Source organism: Chinchilla lanigera, unplaced genomic scaffold, assembly GCF_000276665.1.
Source record: "Chinchilla lanigera isolate Chin_1 unplaced genomic scaffold, ChiLan1.0 scaffold00014, whole genome shotgun sequence".
NCBI lineage: Eukaryota > Metazoa > Chordata > Mammalia > Rodentia > Chinchillidae > Chinchilla > Chinchilla lanigera.
The window spans coordinates 28,172,941-28,186,342 of record NW_004955415.1 but is presented as its reverse complement, the minus strand read 5'-3'; the positions used below and the strand labels follow the sequence as shown (position 1 = coordinate 28,186,342).

Genomic DNA, 13,402 nt, shown 5'->3' with positions numbered 1-13,402 from the left:
AACAAAGCCATCTCTGTAGCCCATACCTCAGAGACAAATGCCAGCACGGGAGAAACCAGGTGTCCAGAAACCCACAAGGGCTCCCAGCCAGCTTCTTGCTTTCCTCTGCTCCCCATGGACTCCAGAGGGCCTGTTCCTGTCTGCCCCTCGGAGGTGGAGAGAATAAAGGGCGCGAGTCCAGGCAGCACAGCAGATTTCTGCTGATATTAACCTTTGACCCAGCATCTGGACCGTCTGGTGTGACATTACTAAGTGACTTGAAAACTGACCCCTGCCCCAAGGACTGTGCAGGCTGTCCGAGGCCCCCCCTTCCCCCCTCCCAGCCACAGCGCAGCGGCCCTGCCTATCACCTTTGCAGACATCCCCTGGTCCTCCTGCAGCCTGTCTGGTAACAAACCCTGCGAGGGAGAAGGACACAGAGTGGATTCTAATGATTCACTTACTTGCGTTTAGAAACATCACTGCTGTTTAAGTGAAAGTGTTCATTCACCCCTGAACTACAGCAAATGAAATGCCCTAAAGAATTTCATGGCAATTAAAAAAGATTTCAAAACCATCCACATGGAAGCCTCTGTGGCGTTCGCTATCTGCAAGGCCCCAGTCACTCACCGAATAATCTCTTTGCAGCAGCCCACAGAGTACTCGTCCACAGCCACGAAGAGGTGCAGGAACAGTGTGTTCAGAGGCTGCAGGGAAAAGGAGAATGGCTGAAGGCTGGGTCAGCATTCAGGCCCGGTCAGAGGCAGCCACAAACAGAGCTGCCTGGGGATGATAGTCTATGTCTATGTGCTGAGACACCAGGTGGCTTTGGAGCCTTCGCTGCCTACTATGCTCCTGGCTCAAAATTATTCAAGGGAACAGGGACTGTGTAAGTCCAGAGTGCCTGCCCTTCCTCCCGTCCCAGCAGACGGCTGTGGCAGGGAACAGCCTGAGGGGTAGTGGCATCGATTAGCAGCTCCCAGGCCTGTCTTCAGAGGTATCCGTGCCAAGTGGGACAGTCATGCCTTCCCTGAGGCTCCTGGGTCAGCAGCTGCTGCCCTGTTCACAGGACATGAGAGGAAGAAGCTCTGCTGAAACTCAAGGAGGAGAGGCAGATGCCGAGGCCGGAATCTGAAGGCTTGCTTTGTTCAACATTCCGGGAGTCAGAATCAAATATTGCTCTTGGGATCCTGAAAACCTGGGAGCTGAAATCTAAGGGTAGTAAGATTCTACCATGACTTTGGGGTTAAATATCCACATTTTTAAAGAGCTTCATCCTGTAACATTTGAAGATCATTTCACCTGCCTAAATCATGGGTAGTCTTTCTATACAGGCACTTATCGGTCGCTTGTGTTGAAGAGCAAATCTTCCAGTCATAGAAATGGTGCAAATGGGAAGCTGCCGAATGGCTATAGAGTGGGACAATGTGTGTACACGTGTGCATGTGTTTCTTGTTTTCTGAATGCTGTTGTCCCTCAGGATGGTGGGAACTGATTGCCAGACCTCCGCAGATCTCAGTGGTATTTGTGCACACATCTACACATCCTCTAGGTTACTTAGAATCTTAATCCAACACAATGCTACCTAAACAGTTATTAGACCCTGTTGCTTAGAGAACAATGACCAGGAAAGATGTCTGTATGTGCTCAGTTCAGATGCAGTTTTTTAAAACTATTTTACATCTGAACATGTTTGCATTTGGGGACCTGGGATGAAGAAGGAACCTAGACACACAAGAGGGGCTGTGGGTTCCAGGTGGCCTTGGGTTACCATCGTCCACTCCCCTTAGATGGTGTGGCTCAGCTGCATTCAGAAGGAACTGTAAAGGGCACTGTATGGCAACAGGAGAATCAAAACTCACAAAAGGCCAACAGCACGAAGTTCCAAGCCCAGATAACAGTAACAAGGCCAGAACCCAGAGCACTTTCTGTGTATTAATCCAATAATCCCACCACAACCTTCCTCATGGACACCTGCTTTGCATTCTGAACAAAACTGGTCTTGTGAGCACAGTGATTACATGCTTGTTCTCCAAATTCTCCCTTGAAGCAGAAATACCATAATTAAGCTGGGTGTGGTGATGCACACCTGTAATCCTAGCACTCTGGGAGGCTGAAGCAGGAGGATTGAAAGTTAATTGAAGATCTACTCTTTAAATGTCTTTAGGATAAAATCATTACTTCAGTGGTAATTACCCCTGGGATAGAAAACACATTAAGACTTAAGGCTCTGTTATGGCTTGTGTCTAGATGTCTCCCCGCAAAGCCTCATGTGGTCATAGGTGGGGCTTTTAGAGTTGGCTGGATCTAGAGGGAGTGTGTGATGCTGAGATGAGGTGTGTGTGATTAAAATTATTCTACTGATTGGTTTGGCATAGTTCTGGGAATGATAATGGAAGTCCCTCCCTGGACAGAATACAAGAGACAGAAAGAGGGCTGCTGTGGTCACTTGTGGCTTGCTGCTTTGCTACTTCACTGCTTGCTGCCTTCTGCTGGCCAAGAACAGTTTATCCTCTGTCTTGCTGCTCTGTCGCGCCACCCTGCCTCGGAGCCAGCTGATAATGAACTGAAACCTCTATAAACTGTGAACCAAATAAACCTTTCCTCCTTTAACTCTGGGTGTGAGGTATTTTGTCTCAGTAACAAGTAACCAAGACAGGTTCTGCACCAGTGCTTTCTGACAGAAAAACAACATGAGCCATAAATGAAAGCCACAGATTTAAGCCACAGACGCAATTTTAAATTTTCTCGTAGAGACATTAAAGAAGGATAATAAGTTCAGTTCTTTTAATTTAGTATTCTGTTTAAATTAATATATTTAAATTATCATTTTAACAAGTAATCAATACAAAATTAACAAGAGATTTTCTTTTCTTTTAGTGTAAAGTGTATATTATATATAATACAATTAATTTTTTAGTGAAATCCAGTGTATATTATACATGTATAACACATCTCAACCCAGACTAGCTAATTTCAAGTCTTTGATGGCTACCTGTGGCTGGTGGCTACTCTACTGGACAGCCCAACTCCATAATGGGTAGGAAGACTTTTAAAAGAAACAATCTCAAGAGAACAAGAAAACAAACAAAAGGAAAAAAAGAGTTCAAATTTACTAATTTTCAAATGGTAAAAGTATGACCCAAATACAAATATAAAGTGAATACAAATCAGAAATTTACATAACTCATCAGTTAATGAAACAACTAATGATATGATAAAACAGATTCTTTACACCTAAGGAGATGGATACTTCAGGGGGGTTGATGAGGAAACGTCAGAAGAGGCCTGTGGGCTTACACACAAAAGGGTTAATGTACTACAGTCCATCATTAGGACCTTTCAGATTAGCACTTCCACCAGACAGGAATAAATTATTTACATCTCAGATGGACAAAAGTCTCCCAAGTTAGTTGCCATTCCCACAAAACAGCCCAGTCAATCAAAGGAGCATGCCCTGGAAAGAATCCTTCCAGTCTCAGTATGGCATCATTTTTCTGGATATGCTGCCTGGGGCAGTGTGGCAGGAGCAGAGGAGGCACAAGGACCAGGCTAGGCACCTCCTACCTGAATTAACAGCAAACACTTGGTTTAGGGACTCGTGCACACGAAGGTGTGGGTATGAGGACCTGAGGCATGTACTCCCTCAGCATTTCCTCTTTGCTGGCATCAGAGATTGGGGGCACGCTGGTGGGCTCCCCTGAAAGGCCAGGGCTTTCTGTGTGACCTCGGGCTCTGCAGAGGGGCAGCTCCCTGTCAAGCTACCTCAAGGAAAGTTTGGAGCTAGCGTTGGGCACCCAGACATTGATCCCCTGCATCACCACTATGTCATGGGCCCTCAGCTAAAATGAGCCACAGTCCAGGAGGTTATCTTGAAAATGACTTATACAGGAGGCTCTGTTATCATCATTATAAGGATCACTGAGTGGGTGATGGGGGCCTTGAAGTAGGTCAAAGACGTCAGGTGTGATGCACAGAGAACAGTGCAAGCCTTAGAAGCACACGTGTGACACCTCTGCCAGCCAGAAGCAGGAACAGGCCCTTGGTAGCAGCTGCCAGCCCTGTCCTGTGTGTGCTGGCCTCTGAGCTCTGCTCTCCTTTCCTCCCTACCAGCTCACTTGGGGTTAACCATCACAATATCATCACTCGTGAGTTTAAACTTCTCAGTCCAGAACCCGAGAGAGCAGCCTCACAAAACCCTGTGCACGTGGGCTGCTCCATGACACCACCTTGTGGTGACTCCTTACCGTGCAGGGGATGCTACTGTCAAGCTCCTTAAATGCTGACGGCCAAGCCTCAGGCCTGGCCACGTTCCAGTTGGGATAGTCCAGGAGGATGGCGTGGGCCATGATCTCCTCCTTGTCATTGCACAGGGTGATGGCCAGGTTTGCTTTTTCTCTGTGGAAAGTTAAAATTGCACACATGAATGAAGATGACCCGAAGTGAGATGAGGCTGGAGCACTTCCTCCCTCCTCAGGCTCCTGAGCCCAGAAGCTGCTGCAGAAAGTCTGATCATCTCTGGAAGAGGGGAGGACAATGGTGCAGCAACTTTGAGGGCAAGCCTTTCTGAACAATTGGTGCTACTGACTTTGTTTTTGCAGTGCTGGGCGGATTGAACCCAGGGTCCCATGCACATCAAGCAAGGCCTCTGCCACTGTTATAACCCCAGCTCCTAAATTTGTATTGAACATTACATTTCACTAAGAAGGTATTACATGTATGTTACAAATACCCTTTCCTTGAAGACTGGCTAACGATGACTGCAGTTTTCCTACCCCCTCCACACTGCCCACCGTGTTGGCCTACATTTGTACAGTTAGGGTGGCCAACTGTCCCTCTTTGCTCAGGACCCAGCGGGTACCCAGCACATGAGACTTCCGGTGTGCTAACACTGTCAGAGCCCTTGGTGAAGTGGGGTGATCTGGTCACCTAAGCACATTAGCAAAGCTAAGTGTTTTGCTGCATCTTCAGCATGCTTAAGTGATTTCTTCAAACCCTGTGTCCCAGGGCTGATCACATGCAGTCTGAACATCTGACCCAGCTGAAGGAACAGGGACTCCAAGGGATCCTGGTGATGTTGAGGTTTTAATCAAGCCCAAGGTGCAAAGCCAGCCTTCCTAACCCCATACACTGTCCTGACAGCCCTGCCATAAGCCAGCCTATCTCAGGGCACACCAAGACAGCAGGAGCTACAACTCACACCCAGTGCCTAGCTTAGGATACCATGGACCACGTGTATATAAACTGAAGGGCAGTTTTCACTTTTTCAGCTGAACGTAATCTACTGGTATCTCAAACTGGAGGAAAAAAAGATTCAAGCGTTCATTCAAGATGGCAAGAGTTACTTTATTGAAGGAAACAGGAAGGCAAAAGGTAATAGAAGAAAGGGTGCGGGGAGACAGTGGGAAGAACAGAAGAACAATGCTTCCTTGTTATGTTTTTATTGCAGAAAGAGTCACTGTCCACACAGACTAAAATAAGAAACTATAAACAAGAAGGGAAAAAAGTCATTTGAAGAAAACTCTCCTGTACCTCCATGTTCCACAGATGACCACCACTGTCAAAAGTCTGGTTTCTATGTCTCCAGACTTGTTTGTTTTTGAGACCCTGTCCTCAGCAGCTATGATGGTGGCAGCGGCAGTGGGAAGGCAGAGATGGAGAAGAACTGGGGACAGGGCAGCCACCATTACCTCAGGGAAGCCAGAGACCATGTGCTCCTGGAATCCTCCTTTTAACTTGAAATGCTTTGTCAATGGGAGCCTAGGCTGGTGGCTGGGCTCTTCAGAATAAACAGTGCAGAACCACCCCTCAGAAGTCAGAGAGGAAATAAGCTTTGGTGAGCTGGCCTGGGCAGCCAGCCAGGGGAACTTCCGCTTCAGCAGCGAAATGTACTACAATTTCCAAATAGCAACTGCATTAAAAAGTAACTTTTGTAGCTTCTCCTTTTGTGTCCTAATTTCCACTTCTTATTACCTCTCAGCCATTATGTTCCCTACAGGAGAGGTTGAAAAAAATCATCTTGGAAGCAAAAACAAGGAAGGGATGAGGAGGAAAAATGTGGAGGAGGCCGGGGATATAGCTCAGTGGCACAAGCACCTGCCTGGCAAGCGCAAGGTCCTGAGTTCGATTCCTGGTACCAAAAGAAGAAGAAGAAAAAAAAGAATCTGTAGACTGAAGGGTGTGTTTTTAAAGCTGGATTTTAAAACAGTCTTTGTAATAATTCAAATGCAAACCAAAGGAATACCAGTAATACTTATATATGATATATATACACGTACATACATATTTCATATAAATTATGTTAGAGCTCAAAGATTTCATCCAGCAATAGAAGTCAGAGCTCTTTTCATTAGAGCGAAGTGGTTGGTTTAGGGAGGTTTTGAGAACAGGAAACATCTTATTTAAGTACCCTTTCAGGAAATCTTGTGGAAACAGTATCTTCTTTCTGCTTTGCTTAGCTGAATGAATGGCAGCAACCTCAGTGCCCACCCACTGATCACAAGGGTGGAGGCCTGCTCTGTCCCCTCTGTCCCCTTATGGCCACTCCAGTGTCTGCATCCCACGGACAGCATTCTCCCCACTCTTCCTCTGCGCATCTGCCTTGTCCCTTCTGCCCATCTTTGCCCCTAAAATACAGATTTTTAGGTGAGATCAGTTTTATTCATTCTTTTACCTTTGTGACTGAGCAGGCACTCAATAAAATAATAAATGAGAGAAGGCATCATGACTTTTAGAAATGCCTAAAAAGAAGCCTGAACCTGAGGCTGGGTAGGCAAGGGGACAGGAGTTAGAGGGAAGGAAAACCAAAGACAACGTGCCCGGGGCTGCTGCTCTTCCAGAGGCCCCAGAAAATTAATGAAAATATAAGTACACTTTTACTTCTGAAAATATGCAGATTTCTGAGGTTTAAACTCTGAACTGTTTTAAGGATCCCACTTAACATAATTTTTTTTCTCTACTCCCATCTCATTGACCTAAATCACACTTTCCATCTGTCAGGAAACTGGCTTTACACGTGGACTGGAGGTGCTGCCGGCCTGCTCCAGGGCCAGAGCCTCAGGTAATTAATGTGTGACTGTGTGGCAGTTGAGAACACAGCATTGTGGAAGCTTTCTGGAAAACAATCTGCAGGAAGAACCCACTGGTTACACTCTCCTGTTTCTTCACACCATGAAAGGAGCTGCCTTGCCGGCCGAGGGAGAACAGTAACGAACAGTGATCACAGGGACAGCTCTGTCCTGTCCCTCCTGCTCAGGCCACAGGGCAACAGCCTCTGCTGATGCGAGACAAGAGGGCTGGGTTTGGGACGAAGATGCTGGAACAGGGACAGTGTGGGAGGGGCCGGAAAGGTGGGTGGTGAGGAGCGCACCAGGGCTGAAGGGCCACTCAGGAATCTGGATGGATGAACTTGAATCTGGGAGGTTCTGTCATCCACGTTAGATGCTTTCCACACTTCAGTCATAAATTCACCCCGAACTGAATTTTGGGGAAGTTGGTATGATGTGAAGTGTGTATGTAAACCTATGTTCTTTTCCATCTACCCACTTTCCCGGATTAGTCCTGGCTGTTTGCCTCTGTTCAGTTCCCACAGCCACGTGGGTGTATCTGCAGCTCTGCCCTGCTCCGTGGTCTCTGCTGATTTCTGGACCATTCCCACACCCTAAGGATGACACCTACCAGCCTTCAGTTGAGCAAAGCCTGCCATACTTTTCTTCTTTCAGACTGTCCTGGTCTTCGCTTTCCCATGTAAAGTTGGACTCATATTTTCAAGTTCAACAAATAATCTTGCTAGGATTTTAATTAGAACTGACTTTATAATATTAACTCTTCCTATCCAAAATGTGGTTACCTCTTGCTTTATTTAATTCTTCCTTAATATCTTTCAGTAATTGATAATTTACCTCATAATAGGCTACCAATTGTACCACTGGAATGTATATTTTTTGGCATGAGTATAAATAGTAAAATGCTTTCTAACCATTCATTGCCAGCACTGTATACAAAAATGCAGCTGTTTTTTGCTTAACGACTGCTTGTAGCCAGCAACTTTAAACTTTGGTATTATTCTAATGATTTGTTTACATATTGCTTCCAATATCCTATATAACAATTATATGCAAATAACTTTTATTTCTTAATACATATTAAGATTTCCGATCTTTTTTTTTTTGGTTTTTCTCCGGTACCAGGAACCGAACTCACGACCTTGCACTTGCCAGGCAGGCGTTTTTGCCGCTGAGCTAAATCCCCAGCCCCAAAGATTTCCGATCTTAATACATTTTTTTTTATAGTGCAATGGCTAGGACCTCCAGTTCAATGTTTAACAGAAGCCATGACAACAACCTCATCCTGTTACAGTAAAAAAATACTAGTATTTTTGCATTATGTATGCAGTTTGTTAAAGATTTTTATAGATATCTTTAGTATGCTATGTGTTCTCATATTCTTGGTTCACTAAGTGATACTAGTAAGAATAAATTGTTGAAATTTTTGGTTTTTAAAAGTTTATTGGTACATTTTAGATACACATAATGATCACATTCATCATAGAGAACTTGTACCTGTACATGATATATCTTGATTTCTCTTTTCTTCCCAATTTCCTCCCCCTTCAGCCCCTCTTCTCCTCCTTACTTACAAAAGCTGTTTCCATTTTTTCCATTCTTTTTTTTCTTATCTCCTCTTTCCATTCTCTCCCATTCTCATGTTCCCCTTATCATCTGAACGTTTTCTTCCCATTTCCAAGTATCTATTACACATTTGGGTCCTTATCTGCACTTTTGGTTTCTCACACTAGAAAAACAACATGGTACTTAAATATGTGTGTCCAATTTATTGCACTTAAAAGTATGACCTCAAGGTGCACCCACTTACCTAAAAATGTCTCAGGTTTATTCTCCTTTATGGCAGAGTAATACTCCATTGTATTAAAAAACCAATATCTTCTCCATCCATTTATCAGTTAATAGGCATTTAGGCTGTTTCCAAGATTTGGCTATTACAAACTGTGCAGCTATAAACATGGGTATGCATATATTGCCATGATATTATGCTTTTAAATCTTTTGGAAAGATACCAATAACAGGAATAGCTGGGTTGAATGGGATTTCTCGTCCTAGTTTTTTTAGAAATCTCTACACTGATTACCACAGTGGCTACACCAGTCTATTCTTCCACCAACAGTGAACAGTAAAGCTACACTAGTCTATTCTTCCACCAACAGACCCAAATTGACAGGGTCTGTCAATTTTCCTTTTTTCCCTACAGACCTGCCAACATTTGTTACTGCCTGATTCCTTGAAAATAGCCATTCTTTCTGGAGTGAGATGGAATGTCAGTGTTGTTTTCATTTGCATCTCTCAAATGACCAGTGATGTTGAACACTTTTTCATATATTTATTGCTCATTTCTACTTGTTCATGTAAGAGGTGTCTATTTATTTCAGATGCCCATTTTTGGATTGGGTCTTTAAATGTGGAGGGTCTGAATTTTTGAGTTCTTTATATATGCTAGATATTATTCCTTTGTCTGAGGAATACCTGGCAAAATTTCTTCCTGCATTCTGGGTTGTCTCTTCACTCCACTGGTGGTATCTCTTGCTGTGCAAAAGCTTTTTAATCAGATAAGATGCCCGTTATTGCTTCTTTGTGATAGTTCCTGTGTGATTGGGGTTTTGTTCATAAAGTCTTTGCCTATACCAGTGTCTTCTACCTATTTCTCTTTCAGCAGATTTAATATTTAGATCTGTTTCTGTTTTAATATTTAGACCTTTGATCCATTTCAATTTTAGTTTAGTGCATGGTGAAAGACATGGGTCTAGTTTTAATCTTCAGCATGTGGAAAGCCAGTTTTTCCAGCACCATTTACCAAAGAGGCTATCTTTCTTCCAGTGAAGACGTTTGGTACCTTTATCAAAGATATGGTAGCTAAATATGTCTGGAATTGTTTTTGTATCTTCTAGTCTGTTCCAGCTGTTTTTATCACAGTAGCTCTGTAGTATAATTTCATGTCAGGGATTGTGATGCTCCCTAATTGCATGGATTTGAGTCTTTCCCTTTTTAAAATAATGTTAGCTAAGGGTCTGTCAATTTTCTTTAATCTTTCAAAGAATCAACTCTTCTATTCATTGATTCCTTGCATTCTTAGTCTCCATTGCATCAACTTCTGCTCTGATCTTTCTAATTTCCTCCTCCACACAAGCTTTGGACCTGATGTGGCTCTTCTTTTTCCAGAAGCTTGAGGTTCAACATTAGGTTGCGTATTTGAGTAAGACAGTGTTGTGCCTATGTCTAGATGTCCCCCAGAGCCTCATGTGGCCATAGGTGGGGCTTAGCGGAGGTGGCTAGGTCTAGAGTGTGTGATACTGGGATCATGAGTGTGGTGCTAGGATCAAGGGTATGTGATTACTAAATTAGTCCATTGATTGATTTGGCATAGTTCTGGATGTGGATGATAGGAAGACCCACACCCATCCTTCATGCTAACCTGCCATAGCATATTGGATGGTTTATACTTTCATTTCTGACATAGTAAATATACTTATATTGTCTACCTTAGTCTGCACAAAGGGTATGTAGCCTGGATAGACTATAAAGGACAGAAAGAGGGCTGCTGCCATTGCTTGCTGCTTCTCTGCTACTTTGCTGCTTTGATGCCTTTTACCTGCCATAAACTGTTTCTCCTCTTCGATGCCCTTCTGCCGTGCCACCCTGCCTTGCAGCCAGTCAACTATGGACTGAAACCTCTGCAAACTGTAAGCTAAATAAACCTTTCATTCTTTAACTTTGGGTGTCAAGTATTTTGTCTCAGTAAATAAGAAAAGTCACTAAGACAGGTAATGTTAGCAAAGCACAAAGACCTGATACAAGATAAACTCCCCAAACCTGGTGGTTAACATTATCAACCTATTCCAAATGACTCCACCAGTAAGTGGGGTCACTGAAATCTGAGCCAAGTCTTCTTGAATCCAAACCCTCTGAGAAGTCTTTGCAATCTGCACATGGTTACAAGCCACAGAGACTCTTGTCCCCAAATATTTCATGTCACATGTTTTCAGTATGTGGCAGACTGCCCACTTTCTAAGTCCCACAAGGAAGGAGTGCGGACCCTTCCCAGTGGGTGACAACACTCATGAACATGCTTACTTAGCTAAGTACTTACAGAAGATAGATGACATTAAGCCTCCCAAACAGCTTCTGCGTAAATTTTCTAATGAGTTTTTTGATATAATAAATATCCTGCGATTCTGTTCTTCGGCAGTGAACCACTTCTGCCTTTCCTCTGGGAGAAGTAAGCACGGACATTTTGTCTCCTGTCCCCAAAAGAGAGAAAAAAGTCCATGTTAATCTGAGATGACAAGTTGTCCAGTTACAGAACTCACAAAACTGGACATTAACTCAATTTCCACATGGTCAGAGAGAATGTGGTATGTGAATACTGGCGCAACATACTGTCCCCTGGGAGTGTCTGTGTTGACCATCACCACAAGCCTGCTGTAGTGATGCTCCACTGGACAACGAAGCTTCTCAGATTTCACCTGTCTAGAAATCCCTAGAACTGTATTCTTTGTTTCCAACAAAATTGCTTCAAAATCTTTCAACAACAGGATTGAAAAACACTGAAAGGATTTATTTTCCGATTCAGTGTCCACCATATTTAATCATCCACTTCACCTACAGCATGTAGTCAGGAGGTGCAGGGGAAATACTGAGAGCTGCCACCCAACTCCCAAACAGAATTCCCCAACCTGGAGTCCTGAGGACAGCAGTCTTGAAAGATATTTGGAGGCAATAAAGTTCTGTGGCCAAATGAGTGTAGGAAGTCTTCCTGAGGGGTCACCTTGGCTGCTGCTATGGCTGGAAACGTCCCCTCAAAACATGTGTCCTTGGTCAGCAGCCTACAGCGCTCCTGGGAGGTATCAGAACCTTTAGGGAGAGAGGCATGCTGGAAGGAAGCTGGGTCACTGGGGACTGTGCTTGAGGGCATATTGGGACCCTGGGCCTTTCCTCTCTCTCTCTCTGCTTCCAGTTCTCCTCCTCTGTTATATACTCACTTCAGGAGATACAGGGACACCACAGCACAAATCAACAGGGCCAAGCAGCCTTGGACCAAACCCTTAAAACTGTGAGCCAGAACGAAACTTTCCTCCTGGTAAGCTGATTGTCTCCGGTATTTCGTCACAGTGATGGAAAGACTAACACAACCATTAATGGCTTTGAAAAGCTCCATAATAGTGACATGCTTTCCCAATCTTTTCTGAGCAGAATCTCTAATGGCAGCAACAGTGGAAAAAAGTTCTATAAAGACACCACCGGGTTTCAGCCACTCTCAGTATCTCAGTCTGTCTCTTTCTCTTATCTCTTCCTTCCTCCCCAAGGAAAACTGATTTATTAAACACTAATCAGTGAGCTTAAAAACACAAAAATTCGTTTTTAGCATCATGTTGCAGCTAAGCACAATATGGAACATTCTCTACACCCCAGAAGGATGGCTTATGGCAAATCCCCCGCCAGAGAGGACCACTATTTTGAATTCCACCACATATTTAATCCAATTTTTAACATAAACAGATTTATAAGGTATGGTTTTCCCCACAAAACACATGCTCTCATCTAGCAGTTATATCCATAAACCAAAACACTTGAGTGCTGTAGGATCTGGAAAAAGCACTGGACGGAGCTCCTGCTCCATCAGTGAAAGAAACCAAGACACAAAACTGGAAGTGACTTTCCTCAGAACACACATGTTGGTTCAGAAGTAGGACCTTGGGTGCCTCCTGCCAGCACAGCCTCTATCCCTGCCCCCTGCATGCTTTGTGGGTAAATGGTCCCTGTCCTCACTGCCCTCTGGGCTTCAGATTGTACTTTAGCTCAAGTGCTCTTAACCACACACCTTCACCCACCAGGTGCAAGGTACGGGGTGATGCAGAGGAGATACGGGGGAGACAATAGGAGGACAGCTAGGAGTCATCCAGAGGCCTCAGCCACCAACTTTGCAAGTTTACAAAGAGTTTGCACCAGCACCCCAAGTCACACCCCACTCCCAGGACAGCTCCATATCGCTCAAACTCACAAACACTGACACGAGGATGCCAAAATGCCAGTTTATTCATTTCTTAATAATTTCTCATTTTATGATGAGAAAACCAACAGAGGTACCTTGGGGATATTTCTGCAGCGCAGGCAGTCACCAAGGTACAGGGTTGAGAACCAGTGCGAACCATTCCTGCCACATGCTGTGTGACCATGCCCTGGAGTCCTGTGCCCACCCACTACAGTGAACCCTACCCCTGCCAGTCTCTGCTTTAGCCTGGAGCAAATGCCGGCTCAGAAAGCAAAGGAAGGAAATCTTGCTACTCATGTTACAACTCCAAAACTTGAAACATTGCCTCCATTTTTACCACACTCTGCAGAAAGAAATAAAC

At 44.2% G+C, this 13,402-nt stretch overlaps 1 protein-coding gene across 4 annotated transcripts in view; it reads right to left on the bottom strand.

Moving 5' to 3' along the window:
- Positions 1-13,402, bottom strand: part of Cfap61 (cilia and flagella associated protein 61) — a 217,993-nt gene that overhangs the window by 203,014 nt on the left and 1,577 nt on the right. For all 4 annotated transcript variants that reach the window (XM_013512185.1, XM_013512187.1, XM_013512188.1 and 1 more), the window contains exons 2-4: positions 11,140-11,290; positions 4,227-4,377; positions 610-686 (exon numbers count right to left, since the gene is read on the bottom strand). In XM_013512185.1, the coding sequence (XP_013367639.1) occupies positions 610-686; positions 4,227-4,377; positions 11,140-11,282 (371 nt within the window). In that variant the 5' untranslated portion in view covers positions 11,283-11,290. The remainder of the gene's footprint in view (positions 1-609; positions 687-4,226; positions 4,378-11,139; positions 11,291-13,402) is intronic.